Raw genomic sequence first — 21705 nt, 5'->3', positions numbered from 1 at the left:
GCTGGGGACACCAGAGGCAGACACCTGGCAGCGGCAGCTTGTGTGCACGGTGACACATAGCATGGCCAAGGAAGGCTCAGGTGAACTTGGAGTCTTAGGGCCAGCGCCTTGCCCTGTGTGGGTAAGGCTCGTCTGGGGAGTCATGTGTGGTCCTGCTGCAGGGCGCCCCAGGAAAACAAGCTTGTAGAGCGTGAAGAACCAGCCCGGGAGCTGGAGAGATGGCTCAGTGGTTAAGAGCTCTGACTGTTCTTCCAGAAGCCTGTGTTCAAATCCCAGCTCTCACCCATGGCAGCTGACACAACTGTCTGTAGTTCCAGAATCTGACACTCTCACACAGACATATATGCAGGCGAGCCACCAATGCAGATCAAAAAACAAAAAGATACAAACAAAAAGAAAACCAGCCTGGGCTGGGCGTGGTGGCAGACTCCTTTAATCCCAGCACTTGGGAGGCAGAGGCAGATGGATCACTGTGAGTTTCTAGGCCAGCCTGGTTTACAAAGTGAGTCCAGGACAGCCAAGGCTACCCAGAGAAACCCTGTCTTGAAAAAAACCAAAAAAAAAAAAAAAAAAAAAAAAAAAAAGGAAAAGAAAACCAGCCTGGTCACTCAGCATTTGCCCTGAGGCTTCCGGTCCTTTCTGTTTGCTTTCTCCTCCTTTCATTTTCCTGCCCTCCACCCTCACCCTTGTTTGAGGTCATCAGCCTCTTCTCAGACCCTAGGCCATGGATCACAGACTGAGCCCACACCTGCCTGATGGCTGAAGCTCCTTCATTCCCACCCCAGCTGGCCTTCGTAGCATAACTGGGATTTCCCAGCAGTTGATAACCTATGGCTGAGCCTTGGGGACATAGTCATTAGTGTCCCATCTGAATGCCCTGGGTGCTAGAATGAGTGTCCATGGGACCAGGTCAGAGAGACCCCTGCATGATAAAACCACAGAGGGGCGGGCTGTGGGACCAGGAAGACCTTGTACAGCCCAGAACTGCAGTGAGAACACCCACATCTGGGGTCCCCGGGGAATGTTTGCACTGAGGCCGGCCTCACTTTGTGCTCTCACCCAGCTCTCCAGTGGGATTTTATAAGCAGCAGCCCTTCCCACTGAGTATTAAAGTGATTCTTCCTGTTATAGAGGAGTTAATGATACAGTGCATAGATGACATCACCTTTACCTCCTCATGGTGCTAGGGTCAGAATCCAGGGCCTTTGCAATATGCTACGAAGATGCCCCCCGCCCCCGCCCCCAGAGTTATACCATGCTCAACCTTTAAAAATCTGTGTGTGCACGAAAAGGTACTTGACAGCATTGTTCATCAGGGAAATGCAAATAAGAAACCAACAAACAAAAGAACGGCTGGAATCATAAAGTCTGATGTTGGCAAGGGTCTTGGTCAGTTTTCCATTGCTGTGATCAGATGTCTGAGAAAATAATTCACAGGAAGGCTTTATTTGAGCTCATGGTTTCAGGGGGCAGGAGTTGAGGGGGACCTGAGAGGAGCTGGAGGGGAAGACTGTGAGACTGTGAGGTAAATATGACAGAAATATATTGTGTGGATGTGTAAAATTATTAAGGAATGATAAAAAAAAAATCTGTGTGTGGTGGTGGAGGACTGGAGAGGGCGTTAGCTCCTGAGAGCTGGGTTTCTAGGCTTTTGTGAGCTGAGGGTGTGCGTGCTTCACTTAGGTTTGTTTCCCTCTGAGGAAATAGCTAGCTAGTCAGTAAGTTTCTTCCAGCTTGTTTTTACTATTGTAAATTACAATTTTTGTATCGAAGATATCTTGATAAACTTTATGTATTTTTTAAATGTATACGTATTATGCTAGATGCAGTGGCACAAGCCTTCAGTCCTGGTGCTTGGGAGGCAGAGGGGCAGCACACCACAGTGCACATGTGGAAGTCAGTGGGCATCTTTATAAAGCTGGTTTTGTTTCTACTGGACAAGCTTGGTGGCAAAAGCCTGCACTTGCTTAGCTATCTTGGAGAACACTGTTTTTGGAGTAGTTTCTATTGACCACATTCCCAAGTCAGTAGATGCTCAAGAGGTCTGACCGCATTGTATTATGTGGGTTTCTGGAAGGTTCTGTAAAAGCCTGAATTTCCCCATGTTTGTTGTAAACGCTCTCTAGTCCTACAGGGTGAGCTTAATTTATGGCCTGTTGAGCAGTTACTTAGGAGTCTGTGGCCATTCAGTGTTTGTCAAATGAGTAAAACTTTTTTTTTTTTTTTTTTTTGAGACAGGGTTTCTCTGTGTAGCCTTGGCTATACTGGACTCGCTTTGTAGATCAGGCTGGCCTCGAACTCACAGCGATCCTCCTGCCTCTGCCTCCCGAGTGCTGGGATTAAAGGTGTGCGCCACCATGCCTGGCTCAAATGAGTAAAACTTAAGTAAGCTTAGTCCAGTCTTTCTGAAATAGGGTCTCACTATGTAGCCCAGGCTGGTCCCAAAGTCATATCAGCTGGGATGACAGGCATGGGTAATAGTTTGTCACCTCCAGCTACTGTGGGTGAGAGGGCCTGGTGCAGCCATGCCTGGCTTTCCTGAAAATGGGGGTTTATAACATAGTTGGAGCCCAGGGGTTTTCTCCCTGCTGAAAGTGCCTGACCGCTAAACTGGCCTCATGCTCAAGGCCTTCCTGGCTTGACTCCTGGGTCATCCTCCCTTCTGGGACAGGTGTAATATTTCTATGTCCTTTATTTTGTTTTGGAATGCAACGTGCAGCCAAAGTTGACCCAGAACTCCTGATAGTGTTGCCTCATCCTCCTTAAGTGCCGGGGTTATGGCATGCACCACCACCTGACTGCACAGGGCTTTGGCAGACTTTCCTAATGGCCTTGCGGAGGCTTCTCTGTGCCAGAGCCCCGCCCACGTTGCAGCCATGCTGGGGCAGTGGCTTGCTGCTGGTCTCCATGGGAACAGGGAAAGGGAGATGAAAGTTCATAGTGGCGGTTCCCCAAGGCCTGACAGGCTACAGAGACTGCGTAATCAAACAGGACTGTGTGGCTCACATTTGGACTGTGCTGCTTATGCCCATTACCTGGAGCAAGTGACGTCCTCCCTGAAAACGGGCTGAAGTCAAGACCACTCAAGTGCTCTGTTTGAGATTTTCATTTTACTTAAAAAAAGAAAGAGAAATTTCTAGTATGTGAATGAGTGTTTTGCCTTCATCTATGCATGTGTATTGCATGCCTGGTGTCCAGGAGAGAGTGTCAGATCCCTGGGAGCTGGAGCTACAGAGGGCTGTGAGCTGTCTGAAGAGGGAGCTAGTCATTGAACTCTGGTCCCTTACAACAGCTGTAAGCACTTTGAATCACTGAGCCATTTCTCCAGCCCCAGCTTGTTTTTTTTTTTGTTTTTTGTTTTTTTCCCTGTCTGTCTGTTTAATTCATTCATTCACTTTACATCTTGATCTCAGCCCCCACCACTCCCTCCCTCCCTCCTCTCCTCCCAGTCCCATCTTCACCACCCCCCCCCCCCCATTCTCCCTCTACTTCTCCTCAGAGAAGGGAGGCCCTGCATGGGTACTAATCCACTTTGGAATATCAAGGTGCAGCAGTACTAAATACATCCTCTCCCACTGAGGCCAGACAAGGCAGGTGCACCCAGGGGGAAGGGATCCAAAGGCAGGCAGCAGAGTCAGAGACAGCCGCTGCTCCAATTGTTAGGGGACCCACATGATGACCAAGTTGCATATCTGCTACATATGTTTAGAAGGCCTGTGTCTAGCCAATTCACCTACCTACCTACCTACCTTTCTTTCTTTCTTTTTTCCGAAACAGGGTTTCTCTGTGTAGCCTTGGCTATCCTGGACTCACTCTGTAGTCCAGGCTGGTCTTGAACTCACAGAGATCCGCCTGCCTCTGCCTCCCGAGAGCTGAGATTACAGGTGTGCGCCACCACAGCTTGGCCCATGCATGTTCTTTGCTTGGTGGTTCAGTCCCTGTGAGCCCCCATGGGCCCAGGCTAGTATACTCTGTAGGTCTTGTGCTGTCTTTAACCCCTCCAGCTCCCTCATCCTCCCCACCCCCGCTCTTCCACACGACTCCCAGACCTCACATAAAACCAGATACACTAAATCTTAATAGAAGAGAAAGTGAGGAAGAGCCTTGAACACATTGGCACAGGAGACAACTTCCTGAACAGAACACCAACAGCTCAGGCTCTAAGGTCAATAATTAATAAATGGGACCTCACGAAACTGAAAAGCTTCTGCAAGGCAAAGGACACTGTCAGTAGGACAAAGCAGCAGCCTTCAGAACGGGAAAAGAGCTGGGCGTGGTGGTGCATGTCTTTAATCCCAGCATTTGAGAGGCAGAGGCAGGTGGATTGCTGTGAGTTCAAGGCCAGCCTGGTCTACAAAGTGAGTCCAGGATGTCAAGGCTACACAGAGAAACCCTGTCTCGAAAAAACAAAAACAAAACCAAAAACAGAATGGGAAAAGAACTTCACTAACCCTACATCCGACAGAGGGCTAGTATCCAAAATATACAAAGAACTTAAGAAATTAAACACCAGTAAACCTAATAACCCAATTAAAAATTGGGATACAGAGTTAAATGGAGAATTCTCAACAGAGGAATCTCTAATGGCTGAAAAACACTTAAAGAAATGCTCAACAGCCTTAGTCATCAGGAAAATGCAAATCAAAGCGACTCTGAGATTCCACCTCACACCCATCAGAATGGCTTAGATGAAAAACTCGGGCGACATCACCTGCGGGTGAGGATGTGGAGCAAGGAGAACACTCTTCCATTGCTGGTGGGAGTGCAAACTTACACAACCACTTTGGAAATCAATCTGGCGGTTTCTCAGAAAATTGGGAATAGCTCTACCTTAGCTTGGCTTTTATGAGACTTGGTCTCACTATGTATCCCTAGCTGGCCTGGAATTCAGAGATCCCCTGCCTCTGCCTCCTGGGTTAGAATTAAATCTTGTGTCATCACACCCGGTCGTTCTGTGTTGTTTTGTTTTGTTTATCATGTCTCAAAAATAGAGACATGATTTCACTGTGTAGTCCAGCCTAACCTTGAGCCTGTAGTAATCCTCCTGCCTCAGCTTTCCAGTGCTGGTATTACAGGAAGCTGCTCATTGTTTCGAAGAAGGAATGAGTGACAGTGAGTAGCGCCCATGGACCTTGAAACTTGGTGCTGTGGATATACAGAAGTAGGTGTTAGGCACTGTGGGGCCGTGGGGGTGGGGTGGGTGGTGGGTGAGGGGAGAGAGTGGGGCAGGGCTGCTGCTGCATAGTTACTGGTGTGTGGCCTGCCTCTGTCCTGGTTCCTTTCAGAGTTGTCAGTCTGGGCGCTCAGGGGCAGAACTCAGGACCACAGCCTATCTCTCCTTCCCATTTTGGATTTTCTGTGAAATAGTTTTTCATGGGAAGAGGGGTTGGCTGGAGGACTCACTGGTGTGCATGGGGCCCGCACTCACTGAATATGCAGACTATGTTATAACTGTCGTTTTTGGTGTCCGGGAATAAATGGATTTTCATTTTTGTTGTTTTGAGGCTGAGTCATGTGTAGCCTGTGCTAGCCTTGAACTTATTTGTGTAGCCTGTGCTAGCCTTGAACTTACTGTGTAGCCTGTGCTAGCCTTGAACTTACTGTGTAGCCTGTGCTAGCCTTGAACTTACTGTGTAGCCTGTGCTAGCCTTGAACTCTTGATCCTTCTGCCTCTGTCGCCCACATGCTGGGATCACAGTCATGCCCCAGCACACTTGGCACTTTGTAGGTCCCCGCTGTACCTAGTGCCTGCTGTGGGCTGCATGCTACACCTGTTTTACAGCCTATGACCAGGGCTTAGATCACGGGAAGTGCAGGCAAAAAGAAAAACCAAACCAAACCAAAACAAAACAAAAAAGGGCTTCCCAACAGCCTTGAGAGCTTCAAGCATGAAACGGCTCTTTCATCAATGTGTGCTACAACGCAAAGGACCAGAGCTGGGGGACGGGTTAGTCAGTAAGGTGCTTGCCTCTAAAGAGTAAGGACCCAGGATGCAATGTGATGAGCTGCCTCCCCTCCTCTCCTCCCCTCCTCCTCTCCTCCCTCCCCCTCCCCTCCCCTCCCCTCCTCCTGTTCCCTCCCTTCCTCTCCTCCCCTCCTCTCCCTCCTCTGATCTCTTCTTCCTATCTTCCCCCTCCTTTTGCCTCCCCCCTTCTTCTTCCCTTCTCCTCTCCTCTGATCTCCTTTCCTGGCATGGTGGACTGTTTCATATGGACCGGTCTCTGACTGCTGCACGGGCTGTTTCACCTGCCTGGATTGTGTTGCTCTGCACAGTTACAAGGCTGCCAGGCCGGGCCGTTTGTTTCATTATTTGAGGCTAGATCTCACCATTTAGCCCAGGATATCTTCACACTCCCTTCTGCCTTAGCCTCCTCAGATGCTGGCATTCTCCTGTGTGCTAACTTTGTTATGAACTCCCTCCTCCAAGCATCACAGCTGTCCTCCTCAGAGTGGCCATGGCTAGAGTCCTTTGGGATTGGGTCGTTAACTGTTGATGTTTCCTCGTAGAGGGAAGGACTAGGTGGGATCACTAGGCTCTCACCCAAGATTCTGGTTGCTTCCTCCTGCATCTCCTGGCTAGTTCTGTGCAGTTTGTCCTGACTCTATAAGGCCTCATAGCCTGGAGAAGTGCTACAGTGTGTAGATGACAGATGGGTAACTTGAGGGCATTCCGTCCATGCAGCTATGGGGAAGTCAGTGTCCATGCTGGGGTGGCTTCTCAGTGGTGTGGCTGCTTTAGGGTCACTCTGGCTCCTGGAAGTAGCCCTCATGTATGCCCTGTGTAAGCCTAGTGAAGTCACTGGCTTCCCAAGTTGGACTCTGGTGGAATGGTTTGTCGGTTCGTCATCAGTGTCCTGTAAGAATAGGAGGGAAGATTGTTCTGGAAGCAGTTGAGGCGTGATTTGCTGTTTCCCACCGTTAGAGCACAGAGTTTGGTTGTGTTGTTTGCTGTGAGTACTTGTGGCCCAGCTGAGGATCTGGCTTGTGAGAACTCAGCATGGCCTGTACTGGGGCCACGACAAAGAATTATGCTGACCTGCCCCATACTAACCAAGCGCGCAGTAAATAGTGCTTAGCCGAAAGGCAGACTGATACGTATTGAAAATATGCAATGGTTTGTTTGGATTGGAAGCCAACTGAGCTGAACAGCAGGACAAGCAAGTTGATTACCTGGAGTTGGACTTGGCATTGATTGTCTTTTTTGTTTTGTTTTTTTTTCCGAGACAGGGTTTCTCTGTGTAGCCTTGGCCATCCTGGGCTCGCTTTGTAGACCAGGCTGGCCTTGAACTCCATCAATCTGCCTGCCTCTCTGCCTCTCAAGTGCTAGAGTTAAAGGCGTGCGCCACCATGGCCAGCTGCATCGATTGTCTTACACTCAGTTAAGGCAGGGCCCTTCATTTGCTGTGCCCTGGATGCTGTAGACCATGCTCCTACGGCAGAACAGCTGCCCTCCATCACGTCAGCCACACCTAGAAGAGTCTACCACCATCCAGCAGGATGACTGGTTGACTTTTTACCTCATAGAAGGAAGGAACTGGGAAGGTCCTGAGTAGGCAGCCATTTGTATACTATGGCCCAGCTGCACGTGGCCTCTTGGGGAGGGGCTGGAGAATATGCAGGCTGGGGAAGATTAACTCCGGCGGGGGATATATCATCTATGCTGGGCGCGCACCATTCCATGTGACTGATTTGGGGTCACTGACGCTCCTGCCAGAATCCCTCAGCCTAAGCAAGCCTGATACACCCACTGGTCCCTCAGAGAGAACGCTGGTGGAGCCATGCTTTTTCCTTTGTTGTTGGGACTGTAGGAGGATGGACCCTGTTCACATCTTCCTAGGGATATGTTTGCTAGTGGCACCGAGAAGGAAAAGTCAAGGATCTTGTTCTAGTGTTTTGTGCTCTGAGGGTCTGGAGTGTGACTTTAAGGCAGGGTCTTGCCTAAGCTCAGCCTGCCCTTGAACACGCTTTGCGAGGTCCCCTGTATGCTGGGGCACATGTATGCTGCGCTCCGCTGCAAATGTACTTTGTATCCAATGGGCTTTCTCAGTGGGTGGGTCCTTATTATGATGAATTTGACTGGAAAAAGAAAACATTTATTCTCTTAGCCAACACCTATATAATCTTATGAACACAGGCACTGAAGTGAGTCCAAGTCTCGCACTGGCCTGGAAGTCTCTTTGTCTGGTTGATAGGAAGCTCCAGGAGCCTGCCTGTCTCAGTTGGTGCAATCCATACCACCACACTGGGCTGTTTTTCTTTTAAAGGAAGGGTGCCGTCTGCCATGGTGGGAAAGGCATGGCCCCAGGACCATGGGGCAGCTCATCACATTGCATCCTGGGTCCTTACTCTTTAGAGGCAAGCACCTTACTGACTAACCCGTCCCCCAGCTCTGGTCCTTTGCGTTGTAGCACACATTGATGAAAGAGCCGTTTCATGCTTGAAGCTCTCAAGGCTGTTGGGAAGCCCTTTCTTTTTTTGTCTTGTTTTGTTTGTTTGTTTGTTTGTTTTGCTTTGTGGATAATCTCTGAAACTTTTAACCAGTCTCCTGCTGAGGAGTGGTTGGTTTTGCTTCTGGTGCTTGGCTTAACACTGTGAATGCTGCCCTCAATGTCCTGGTTCTTTGTGCAGAGACACAGACAGACAGACACACACACACTTCTCGTTACTAAGGAATAACAACCTGATTACTTGATACATGAAGCCTTTTGTCAAAGCAAAACAGAGAAAAGCCAAAACTTGTAGGGACAATAAACTGAGGCTCTTTTATTTTCATCTCCCATTAGATATGTGGCACACAGTGTTTCTGTTTCCTACTGATTTTTTTTTTTTTTTTTTTTAAATTCTGTTACTTTTTTGTATGAGTGGCCTGAGTGTGGAGGTCAGAGAACTGCTCTCAGGAAAATTCACTGTGGGCTCTGGGACTTGAACTCAGACCGTTGGGCTTGTGTAGCAAATGCTTTTACCCTCTTAGCCATCTCACCAGTCCTTGGATAAGACGGGAAGGATTGCTGAGGAGTGAGAATTATCAGGGATGTTCTACATGTGCTGTGGTCTCCTCCCTCAATCGCTTTTCCTCTTCCCTAGCTTTCTAACACTCAGGTCACATGGCTTAGCCAGTGTCCCCTTGTGGCCAGTGTGGTGATAATGGAGGATGCTGTATCCTCCGGGCTTCCTGCGTGGCTTCTGGCCTTAGAACAACTTAGTGGCCTGCAGCAGTGACTGGCTGCAGCACCTGTCTGTATCCCAGCATGCTCCACCCAGCTGAGTTTACTGGAATGAGGATGCTATTTTTAAGAAAGAGCATTGTGTTTCATCATGGAAATTTCGAGCCGCTGAGCAGGCAGCTCGCCGGCTGGCTCCACTTTGGGGTCCTGCCACCCATGGACCTCGAGGGCTTAGCTCTTGCACCTCAGCGCCCTGCCCAAACTGGACCTGCAGGAGGAAGGGGAGAAGGAAGGTCCGCATCGGACCAGTCATTATGTGAGTCATAGCAGCTGTATCTGCCTGGTTTCATTTTGCCTGGTGACATCGCAGGGGCGGCAGTCTGGGAATTTCCTCCTCCCAGCCTGTGCATGCGTGTGGTGGTTTCACTGCAGCCTTGTCAAGTCCCCTGCTTAGAAGCTCTCCTGAAACAGGTTCTCACAGTGGCTTCGCTGTGCTGGTGGAAGAGCCCCCGGTGTTCTCTTGGCTTGTATGAGGTGGCCTGGATCAGGGTGCTGGAGGGTTGCTGCCAATGACCTGTGCTTCCGGGAGAGCTGGGCTGGGAGTGGCGCTCAGGTCCATGCCTTGCAGCTGGCCGCTGGCCCATCTCCAGGTTCTCTAGGCACAGAGGCATGGCCGTTCTGCTTTGTGCCTTTAATGTTTACTAAAAAGAGAATGGTTGGGGGTGGAGAGATCCCCACTATTTTTTTATAGAATAGTCGTGGTTGAGCAGGGGATACACAACAGGTAAAGGTCAGATCTGGCTATGGGCTTCATTCTGCACCCCCTGTTCGCGTCTGTAAAATGTACAAAAAAACATAATATTTTTTACCTGAAAAGCTTCCTGGCTTAAATATTTTTTTCAAAAAGAATTTAAATAAATGCCTTTTTTGAAATAGTTTTGTGTTTCGGGGTTGCATTAATTACACTTCTCGACGGTGTAATTAAATACCTAACAGCAGCAGCTTAGAAAGGAAGGCTTCACAGTTGGCTCACACGCCATCCTGGTGCGTGCCATAGTCGGGAAGTCAGAGACCAGCCGGTGCTAGTCTCAGGGCTTTCTCTTGTCCGCTCAGTCTGTGAGCCCATGATGCGCTCCTGGTGCTGTCCACATTTAGATGTGGGCGGTTCTTCCTAACCATAGCTGCCCAATCTGGAAATTCCCTCACGGACACGCCCAAGGGCTTGTTTTCTTGGTGAGTCTTCTCGAGTGGTCACAGGGACACGGCATCTCCTCCTTGGACCACACTGCATCTTAGGTCAGTGAAGGTTGGTTGTTACCCCAGATTGGATGGCTGTGACCCCTGCCCTGGCCAGAACCCCTTAGAGAAAAGCATTGTGAGGAGAGTGGACAGATGTGGGCGTGGCTTTGATGGCGTGGGCGTGGCCTTCATGATGTAGGTTTGGCCTTGATGTGAATCGCTGCCCTGGGCACATGTGGGCATGGCCTTGATGGTGTAGGCAGTGTTGATGATGTGGGTGTGACTTAGATGTGGGTATGGTTTTGATAACGGGTGTGGCCTTGATACAACGAGGGCATGGCCTTCATCTTGTGGGTTTATCTTTCCCACAGGTGCTGTGAGTGGCTGAGATGCTGCGGTGGAGGGGAGCCCAGGCCCCGCACCGTCTGGCTGGGACACCCCGAGAAGAGGGACCAGAGGTACCCTCGAAATGTCATCAACAACCAGAAGTACAATTTCTTCACATTTCTTCCCGGGGTATGTGCAGCCACTTTCCCCCCCCCCCCACCATGACTTTATGCCACGGATCGAGTCCTAGCAGACTGTGGTCCCTGTGGTAGCTTTGTGAGCGTCCTCTCTGTGCTGTCTTCACCACTGACACCTCATCTTTCCTGGCCGTGAGGGACTGCACCTGCAGGGGATGTCCCCATCTTTAAGAGTATGGCATTCTGGGCTGGGCGGTGGTGGTGCAAGCCTTTAATCCTAGCACTTGGGAGGCAGAGGCAGGTGGGTTGCTGTGAGTTCTAGGCCAGCCTGGTCTACAAAGCGAGTCCAGCACAGCCAAGGCTACCCAGAGAAACCCTGTCTCAAAAACAAACAAACAAACAAAAGAGTATGGCATTCCATCTTTCCGATAGAATGGCCTCCTGCCAACTGGGTATTTTGGAGACAGCAGTTAAGTCAGAATAACAAGACAGATTATCAGTGGGGCTTAAGTTGTTACCGTGTGCCACTGCAATGTCGGGAACTAGGCCCAGGAGGACTGGGGACTAAAAGTACAAGAGGGGAAAGTATAATCCTGCCACCTAGAGAAGAAATTTATATATTTTGCTAAATAAATGTTTCAGGAGGGCTGGGGAGATGGCTCATTATAAATACATGGAATTTAAAATTTCCATGGTAGGTATCATTTTTGGTCCTCTAATTATAGCGTAATGGTCTCTCACTAGAATCCTTTTCTGAACAGAGTTTTGAGTTGCCAGTTGTACCTCTAAGATACATAGTTTAAGGGATAAAACGGTGCTGGGCATGTGGCACAAACCTTTAATCTCAACACTGGAAAGCAGAGGCAGAGGCAGGTGGAGCTCTGCGAGTTCGAGGCCAGCCTGGTCTACATAGAGCAACCCTGTGCCCAGACATAAAACTAAAAGAGAAATAAGGCCTGGACCAGGGAGACAGCTCAGTGGTCAAGGCATTTATTGCCACGCATTGATGACCTTAGCTCCGTCCCAGAGACCTGTGTGGTGGAAGGAGAGAGCTGATTCCTGTAATGTGTCCCATGGGACAAGTGGTCCTGCAGACACACACAGATGAACACACACACAAATCCGACTCTGACGTAGTAATATCCCCATGTGGTTCCCTCCATTAATTGCTCTTGTATTCAGTTTGCTTTTTGAGACAGAGTGTCATGTACTCCAGTCCAGTCTTGAACTTCCTCTGTAGCCAAGGATGACCCTTAATTAACTTTTATTTATTTATTTTTAAATTTATTTATTATTTTTCTATTTATATGAGTGTTCTATTTGCATGTATGACAGAAGAGGGCACCAAACCCCATTATATAAATGGTTGTGAGCCACCGTGTGGTTGCTGGGAATTGAACTCACAACCTCTTGGAAGAGCAGCCAGTGCTCTTAACCGCTGAACCATCTGTCCAGCCCTTACTTAACTTTTAACTCTCCTGCCTCCGTCACCTAGTGTTGATATTATAGGCATGCACCAACCACATGAGTTTATACCCTGCTGGGACTGGAACCCAGGATGTCGTGTGTGTGTGTGTGTGTGTGTGTGTGTGTGTGTCGGGGTGGGAGTGAGGGCATGGGCTGGGGGCTGGGATGAGGTGAATGTCAGTGATGCTGAAGATGACGACAGACATTCTATCCACTGAAGCCACACCTCCCAGCCCCTGCAGCAGCATTTCTGTTGCCCACGTCTGCCTTCCTGGGCTACACAGAATTGTCCAAGCTTTGTGTAGAGCAGCGCGTCAGCTGTGTGCTCTGCCTGAATGCTGACATCCCTGCGCTCCCTTCCAGGTGCTGTTCAGCCAGTTCAGATACTTCTTCAACTTCTACTTCCTGCTTCTCGCCTGCTCCCAGTTCGTCCCTGAGATGAGACTGGGCGCCCTCTACACCTACTGGGTTCCCCTGGTGAGTATGTCAGCCTCAGGAGTTAGGTCAGGAGCTTCTTTGTTTCTGTCCCCTGGGTGTCAGGGCCTGAACAGTGTGGCCTTTTAAGGGACATGTTGCTTCTAAGCCAGCACACTGAGCATTCCACTCTTAGCATTCAGGCTGCAGTTCAGGGACCGTCAGGGTCAAACTGTGGCAGAGCCCGGTCAGGTGTCCCAGGCACGCATTCAGCTGTCAACTCCATCACCCCCTGTTTCAGCAGGGCCTTCCTGGCCTTGCCTTTTGTGGTGTGCTTCCAGATTTGAGTTACAGGACGAAGACAAACTCTTGGTCCTCACAGATGCCGGTTGCTTTGCTATCTTATTTTGTCTGTCCTAAGCATCAGGAGAGTACAACTGGCCTCAGCAGGGCTTACCGCCGTCCCCTCTCTCTGCAGGGCTTTGTGCTAGCTGTCACCATCATCCGTGAGGCGGTGGAGGAGATCCGATGTTACGTGCGTGACAAGGAGGTCAACTCCCAGGTCTATAGCAGGCTCACATCACGAGGTCAGCCTCTGGGCAGTGCTTATAACCTTAATCCCTTGCTGCAGATGGTTGGGGGAGCAGAGTTGTGGGGTCCAGCCTTGGGACAGTTGCTCAGACACTAGGTCTGAGGTCACAATGCTCAGGTCATTGTGTTCTGGGAATTAGCCCTGTCAGTTAACTTGGGCCGCGTCTAGCTCGATGGCTCACCTTTCCCTTCCCTTTGCTGGCTGAGAGGGAGGAAAGGCCCTTCCTGTTCATGTGATCCCTGAACAGCTTTATTTTACATTTGTACCTATGTGTTGTGTATATGTGTGTTGGTGTATGGGGGAGAGGACGAGTGCCTTATGGCGTGCATATGGAGATGGCGGACAGCCAGCAGGAGCTCTCCTTTACCATCTCACATCGTTAGGCTTGGTGACTGTTGTAGAAAATGCAAAGATATCTAATAATGTTTATTATAAAGTTATCCTATAATTATTACGGTGGTATTATCTAACCTGCTACCATGATCAGCAAAGAGACAGACCCCTGTTGTGTTTTGGAATAGCCTCATTTTACCCGGGACCCTCTAAAGTATCCTTATCACTTCCCAGCCCCTGTCCCAGGCATCTGGGCTGCTGTGTGGGCTCCTTGCCTCCATCCACACCCCTGACCCAGCATCTGTTTCTCTCCATCCTCACCCATTGAGACCTCTTCCTCCTCCTTCCTCCTCCTCTCTCTCTCTCCCTCTGCCTCGAAGACCCACGACCCAGGCCTTTGAACCTCAAACTCTGTGTCTCTCTTCTGCCAAATCCCAAGCTTTAGCATTTTTTTTTTTTTTTTAATTAATCGATCAACTTTAAATAGGCAGAGCAAGGTTTACACACCGAGGAGAGGTGTACTTGGGAATGTGCTCATCTGGGCAGCAGCTAGATCCTGGGGGTCAGTAATTAGCATCTGAATACATAGCATCAGACCAACCCCCAACAGGTGACAAGCGTTTTTTTACCTGGTAAGCCATCTTGCTGGGCCCCAGAACAGCTTTTAAAAATATCTTTTAGAAGTTGGGGGGGAATAGGCAAATAAATAAAATGCTTACCTTGCAGACAGGAGGACCTGAGTTTGACCCCTAAAGCCCATGTTAAAATCCAGGAGGGACGGCAGTGTCTGCCTACGATCCCAGCGCCGGAAAGGTGGAGCTAGGTGCCTTACTGGCCAGCTGGCCTAGCTCAGAAGATGAGTTCTAGGCCAGTGCAAGACTGTCTGGAGAGATGGCTCAGCACTTACAGAGGGCCCAGGCTCAGTTCCTAGGACCTATGCAGCAGCTCACAAACACCTGTCACTTTTGTTCCAGGGAGCCTGACGCCTACTCCTGGGTGCCATGGCCACTGTCTGCATGTGGCACACACATATACATGCAGGCAAACGTACACATAACAATAGCTAAATAAATACGGCCAGCTCCTGAGGTACAACACTCAATACTGTTCTCTGGCCTCTATACACTTGAGTGTGCACTCGCGCGCGTGTGCGTGCATACACACACACACACACACACACACACACACAATTACTGACAACTTTCAAAGGAGCATTCAGCTGACACTGTTTATCATTCAGCATAGCAGCCTTAGCTTCTTTTTTTTTTCTTTTCTTTTTTCTTTTTTTCATTTTTTTGGGACAGGGTCTCTCGGTGTACCCTTGGCTGTCCTGGACTTGCTTTGTAGACCAGGCTGGCCTCGAATTCACAGTGATCCACCTGCCTCTGCTTCCCCAGTGCTGGGATTAAAGGCGTGCGCCACCACGCCCGGCTACCCATATTGTCATCTTAATCCAAGGAGAAGTTACCAAGTACCCTCTCATCACTAACTCCTCGTAGGACACATTTCAAATGGGGGAACTTTAACTTTATTACATAGTTAAAATTTTGTTTAACTTTAACTTTTATGTGTGTGTTTGGGTTTGTATAGTGCCGGCACGTATGTCTGTGCACTTGTTGCTCTTAACCTCCAAGCCTGAGCTGCCATGTGGGAGCTGGGGATTGAACCTGGGTCTCTGCAAGAGCAGCCAGCACTCTTAACCTCTGAGTCACCTCTCCAGTCCCAACTTAATATGTATGTGTGTGTGTGTGTGTGTGTGTGTGTGTGTGTGTGTCTCTGTCTGTCTGTCTTTTGGGGGGGTGTTCTGAGGACAAGTTGCAGGAGTCAGTGCTGCTCTCCTCCCGTGTATTGGTTCCAGTATGGAAGTTGTTGGGGTTGGTAGCAGGTGCTTGTAACCACTGGGCCATTTCACCCATCATTTACATGATAGAACTTGGCCCCCCTCCCCCATTCACCCTTGGAGAAGCGCAGCTAGCCTCGGCTCCGACTGCAGCAGGTTCAAGTGTCCCCTGGAGTGAGAGGATATTAGTGAAGATGGGTGACCTGACTGGCGGGCGGAGCAGTTAAGTACCCTGACATTACTGACCTCACTCAGCAAGGGGTGTTATTTTAGGAGAAGCCCGGTATCAAAGGGTCTTGTTTTGGGGGAATTGGGAATTGTGAAAGAGACAAGCTGGGGCCCCCGAGAGAACACTTAGCATGGCGAGTTTGTCAGGCAGCCTGTCCCTGTAGTCATGTCTTTCCTGGGAAACACATTGGGGTGACGTGTTTAAGAAATGTTCTATTTTGTTTCAAGACGTTCACAAGGTTGCTGGTCTGAAAAGCTCTCATGCCTTTGGAACAAGGAGAGATTAGACTTAGTTTGGAAACACCTTCCTATAGCGCAGCTGCTGTATTTCCGACAAAGGTCTTTACAGAGGCAGGGGCTTGGGGTTTTCCACGTGGCCGGTCAGAAGAGCCCTCCGCAGGATGCTTTCTGGGCTTGTATAAGTTAAATCCCCTCTTAATAACATATTCTTATTATAACGTTGAGAACCTTGGCAACCAACAAAAGCCACCTCAGAGGTAAACGGTGGCTCTCCTCAGAACACGAGCCGAGCGGCCTTTGGATTTCATTCAGCCAGTGCAGTTCCCGCCCCTCTGTGCTTCTTCTCAAATTTCAACTCCTTTCTGGTGAATGATTCTTCAGCTCCCCCCCACACCCCCCACACCCCACACACACCATGTGCCCCGTTTCTGGCTCCTGCCTTGATTCTGCTCAATTGTTGAAAAGATGCTAAGAATTGGCAGATGGCTCTAGCATGACAGTGTTTCTTCTTTTGTTGGCCTCCAGTCCTCACTGCCACACCGGTGCACCAGCAGAAAATTTACACATGCAGATTTGAATACTAGCCTAGGCCCTAGCTCTGCAGTTTGTCTTGGAAGGCCAACAAAAACCCCAAGAGACTGTCACCCTGGGAAGGGGTCCAGGTGGGGCTAGCCAGCTGATGGACACTGGGAAGGGACAAACAGGAGGAAGCCCTGCCCACCCCAATGTTGAATGTTCCCTCCAGGAACAGGCTGAAGTGGAGGCCGTAGGTGCGCCTGAGTCCATCATCGGAGCTTCTTCCTTTTATTTGTGTGTACGCATGGGGCGGTGGTAGGCTCGTCAGGGACTGTGTTCTCTCCTCGGTCATGTGCATTCTGGGATTATAGCCAGTCTTCAGTCTTGGCCACAGAGAGCCCCTTTACCTACTAGGTCTCATCACAGTAAATCCCAGGAGCCTGGGTGACACCCTCTCCTCCCCCCAGATAGTTGTATCACCACAGAGTCCCACCCCACTGAGGATGGCCACTTCCTGAAAGCTGCATCATGGACTCCGTACAGTAAATCTTTGTAGACTAGGCTGGCCTTGAACTCACAGAGATCGCCTGCCTCTGCCTCCCAAGTGCCGGGATTACAGGCACCCGGCTTGTTGTTGTTTGTTTTCAGAGGCAAGATTATTCTGTGTAGCTCTGGCTGTCCTGGAACTCTTGTAGCCCAGGCCGGCCTTGAGGGCTGGGGTTAAAGGTGTGTGCCACCAGGCCCAGCATACTGCTTAGAACTTTGGTAGATTCCAGGCCAAGCTACTTACCCACATTAGATGTCATTTCCTGATCAATTCTATACAAGGATTAAAGCTTTTAAAAAGTGGGTCGAGGTGTTTTTGTTTTTTTTTTTTTTTAATTAGGATGTATTAATTACATGTGATGCAGCTTATTACATTTCAGTACCTGTATATGATGTATTTTGTTCTAATTCACCCCATTACTTTCTCTGTCCTCTCTCATTCTTGTTGATCTGTATGTATGTATGTGTGTGTGTGTATGTGTGTGTGTGTGTGTGTGTGTGTGTGTGTGTGTGTGTGTGTGTGTATGTATGTATGTATGTGTAAGTAACTGACCCAATGAGTCTCATTAGGTTGCTTTCAGGAGCACAGGGTGCCTCACCAGCATCTGTCTATACCACTAGAAAAAAAAATGTCCCTCATCCCCCCCAACCATTAACAGCCAATAGATTCTCAGGGCATAAATGCTAATTTTAAACCATGTCCTTCCTCAAAGTATGCATTTCCTGTAGCTCTCTCCGGCCTCCCTCTCTCCACCCCCTGAGAGTCCCATTCCTCTTCCCAGATTACCACCCTTACACTTTCACGCCACGTGTCTGTCATGCGTCTGTATCTATATATGTATATATGAAATCTCAGTCTACACAGGCAGCACTGGTCTGAGCCCAGCTTCTCTCACACAGCCCGCCTTCCTGTAGGTGACAGGACTGGTTCTTTATGATGGAATAATGCTCTGTTGTACATGGAGACCACATTCCTCTCTCTGTCCAGCTGCTGGTGGACATCTAGGCTTGCGTCACCTGGCTTTGTGAACAGCGCTGCAGGAAATGTGGGTGTGCAGGTGACTCTGAGGCACCTAGACTCCTCTATCTGTACCTAGGACGGGCACCCCAGGCTTTGGTGTTTTTGAGGAAACATGAAAGTTAATGCTTTATAATAATTTCTAAATGTCAAAACATTTTTTTTTTTAAAAAAACAAAAACCATTCCAGGAACTCTCTAGGAAGCCCTTTTGCTTAGATATATTGATTTTTGTTTTTGAGACCAAGGTCTCGCTCCTGATGACTTGAGTTGGATCCCGGAACCCATGTAAAGTTGAAAGGAGAGAACTGACCCCACGGAGTTGTCCTCTTACCTCACACGGGAGCTATGACACAACGCTCCTAAAATAGAGTAACTTGAAGAGCGTTGAACTGTCCACCTTGTGCCACATGTATGACGGGCAGCTTTCCTGGAAACCATCACTATGTTGAGAAATACAGGCACGGACAATACAGAAGCTGAAAAAAGTAATGGTTATATACTATGTGGTAGCTGTCGTCAGGGATGTTGTGTGTGTGTGTGTGTGTGTGTGTCTCAGAGAGAGAGAGAGAGAATGTGTGTTTGTGAATACTCATGTGCATATGTGAGTGTGTTTTTACATGCGTGCATGTCTGTCTGTGCAGAGGCCAGATATTGACATTAGATGTCTTCTTCAGCCGCTCTCCAAGACCTCAGTGTTTGAGATGGGGTCTCTCACTGAACATGGAGCTTGCTGACTCAGCTAGACTGCCTGGCGAGCAAGCCTTGGGATCCTTCAGTCTCTGCTTCCCAACACCAGGACTATGGACACTGCCACAGCCCTCAGCTCCTCCTGTGGGTTCTGGGGATCCAAACGCTTCTGCTTGCAGTAACCAAGCCATCTCGCCACCCCCTTGCTTTTGTTTGAAATCAGGCTCTTACATGGTTCTAGTTTGGCCTGGAACTCACTGTGCACACCAGGACAGCTTGAATGACAGAGATGCCCCTGCCCCTGAATGCTGGGACTAAAGTGTGTGCTACTTTCCTGGTGTCTTAGTCACTGTTCTGTTGCTATGAGGTGACGCTATGACGAAGGCAGCTTATCAGAGAAAGCACTTAGTTGGAGGTTTGCTTGCAGTTTCAGGTGACTCCATGACCATCATGGTTGGGGTCATGGCAGCTGGTAGACAGACATGGCACTTAGAACTCACATGATCTGCAAATTGGAGACGCAGACCGAGCAAGACTGGGCCTGGACTCAGCTTTTGAAACCTCTAAGCTCACCCCCAGAGACACACCCCCTAACCCTTCCCAAACAGTTCCACCAATTGGGGAGCAAGCATTCCACCAGATGAGTCTGTGGGGGCCTTTGTCATCCAAACTGCCACACCTGGCTTGTTTGTTTTTGAGACCAGGTATCACTTTGTAGCCAGGTTGGCCTGTAGCTTGAAATCCTTCTGCTTCTTCCTGTGGAGTGTGAGCATTAGAGACGAGGGCCATGGGGCCTGGTTTGGTGTCCGTTGGCTGACACTGCATCCCTGCTTCTTAGCAGGTTCTCACCATCAGTGTAATGGTCCCAAGGCCCGTGCTCGGCCCTGTTTCTGGCTTTCCCTGCTCATAGGCTGGTCCTACCAGCTGTGACTACAGCAAGGCTCCTGCAGACTCCACATGGGCACAGCGCTGTAAATGTGTCTCCTGTACGGGGTCTTGGTGTGAGCTGAGGACAGTTTGTGCTTTGGGTGGGGAGTGCGGTTCCTAAGTGTTAGTTAGTAAATGAGTGACAGGCACGAGCCTGCAGTGCGAGGCCGGAAGAGGTGGCTCCCACCCTGAGTCTCACAGGGCAGAGCAAGGCCTGTGGAATGAAACAAGGCCCATGGTCAGGTGTAAGTAAGGGTTTCTTCCCGCAGTGGTGCCTCACACTTGTAATGACAGCCTTTGGGAGGCTGAGGCAGTTGGATAGTAAGTTTTGGCCAGGCATGGTGGTGTACACCTTTAATTACAGCCTTTGGGAGGCAGAAGTAGGTAGAGCTCTTGTTTGAGGGCAGCCTGAGCTATATGGTGAGGCTCTTCGCACCTTTACATCCCGGGGGTGGGGTGGGGGGCCGGCAAGCTGAGAATATGAGGCAGTTGGAACCAGGGTAGAAGTCACCTTCCAAGGCCAGCCTCTAGAGACACTTCCTCCAGCTAGGCCCCACCTCCCAAATAGCATCACACTCTGGCGAACCAGCATTCCAGGACCCCGCTTGCTCGCAGAGGTGAGTTCACGTTCAAACCACATAGGCAGGCCTGGTGTCCACCTCTGAAGCAAACCCATAGGCAGGTGAGGCAGCAGGATTCCTTGAGCCCAGGGGTTCAAGACCAGTTGGAGTAACAAAGGGAGACCTTGACTTTAAAAAGCAAAACAAAACTGGGTGCGGTGGTGCACGGTGATAGCCCCAGCACTCAGGAGTCGGAGGCAGGAGGATCAGCAGTTCAAGGCTAGTCAAAGCCAGACTGAGCCACCAGAGACCTGTCTCACCCCTTCCTGCTCTGGAAAAACAAAAGGAATTTCAAGACGGTTCTAGTGGAGCCATGAACTCAGTACAGAACCTGTGGGTCCCAGGCCTGTTCCAGATGTGTGCTCAGCCCTGAGAAAGCACATGCCTTTGTCTCCAGCACTTGGGTGGGTCTCTGAGAGTTTGAGGCCAGTCTGGTGTATATAGCGAGCTCCAGGCCATACAGGGCTGTAGAGGAAGATTCTGTCTCAAAAACAAAAAGAAAAAGAATTCTACAAAAGTAGCAATAGGGCAGAACCAGTGAGGCCCCCAGGCCCTGGAAGGTCAGTTCTGCAACCTTATATACAAAGCGTGGCACAGGGAGAAAGGGGCGCTGGGAGACTGTCTCTCCCAACAGCTGTCTCCCCCAACCAACAGTGTTGAAGGGTGCTGAGGTTCCAGGATATGAGGTCAGAGCGCGAAGGAGAGGGCTCTGCAGGAGTTACTAGCTCAGAAAGATGTTAGTTCACCTCAAACAACAGGAGAACAGACCAGCTGCAGAAGTCTCAGTTTGGGTCAGGAAAGGCCAAGCAAATGAACTTCTCTTTAGACTTTGTATTTTACATTTTTTATAACAAGTTTGAGTCTTAGGGGAGGCGTGCCTGTGAGAGGGGGTGAGAGACGTGGGCTAGGGCTTGCATTTTCACACATGAGTACCTAGTTCTTCATATGGGCTTGCCTTCCCCCGCTAACGCCCCACACAGGGCTAAATGAAGCTGAGGTAATTAGCCTTGAAAGAAAGTGCAAGCAGCATAGTGAGCACAGTGGCCTCATTCCTGCTGGAGCATCTGGGCAGATGGCAACCACCAGGGTTGAGCCAGAAGCCTGTGCCGCCCTTGCTGCCTGTGCTGCCCATGCAGACTTCAGCCTTTTCTTGGGGCTGTGCTGTATTTGGCTCTCTCCAGTCTCTTGTCTCTCTTCCACTCTGTGGTGTCTGTGAACACTGTTAGCCCAGCTATAGAGTGCCTGGGGCCAGAGAGCTCATCTTCCTTTTAAGACCCTTTTCAGTTTATCAGAGTCTTTTGTGGATGGTTTTCTGGGCTTGTGGTGATTTTCCATCCCTTCTAACCTGAGTATGTCATTAATAATAATAATAATAATAATAATAATAATAATAATAATAATAATAATA

General features: G+C 49.5%; 1 protein-coding gene across 4 annotated transcripts in view; it reads left to right on the top strand.

Moving 5' to 3' along the window:
• The window catches only part of Atp9a (ATPase phospholipid transporting 9A (putative)), a 111346-nt gene that overhangs the window by 13601 nt on the left and 76040 nt on the right, over window positions 1-21705 (top strand). For 3 of the 4 annotated variants that reach the window (XM_051143865.1, XM_051143863.1, XM_051143864.1), the window contains exons 2-4: window positions 10775-10919; window positions 12698-12811; window positions 13227-13335. In XM_051143865.1, the coding sequence (XP_050999822.1) occupies window positions 10775-10919; window positions 12698-12811; window positions 13227-13335 (368 nt within the window). Of the gene's footprint in view, window positions 1-9301; window positions 9481-10774; window positions 10920-12697; window positions 12812-13226; window positions 13336-21705 lie in introns of those variants that run through there. The other variant, XM_051143866.1, reaches the window with a different exon arrangement.

The sequence above is a fragment of the Acomys russatus genome, chromosome 4 (assembly GCF_903995435.1).
Source record: "Acomys russatus chromosome 4, mAcoRus1.1, whole genome shotgun sequence".
Taxonomy (NCBI): domain Eukaryota; kingdom Metazoa; phylum Chordata; class Mammalia; order Rodentia; family Muridae; genus Acomys; species Acomys russatus.
Note: the sequence above shows the minus strand (reverse complement) of the source record. Positions and strands in the feature narration are given on the sequence as shown.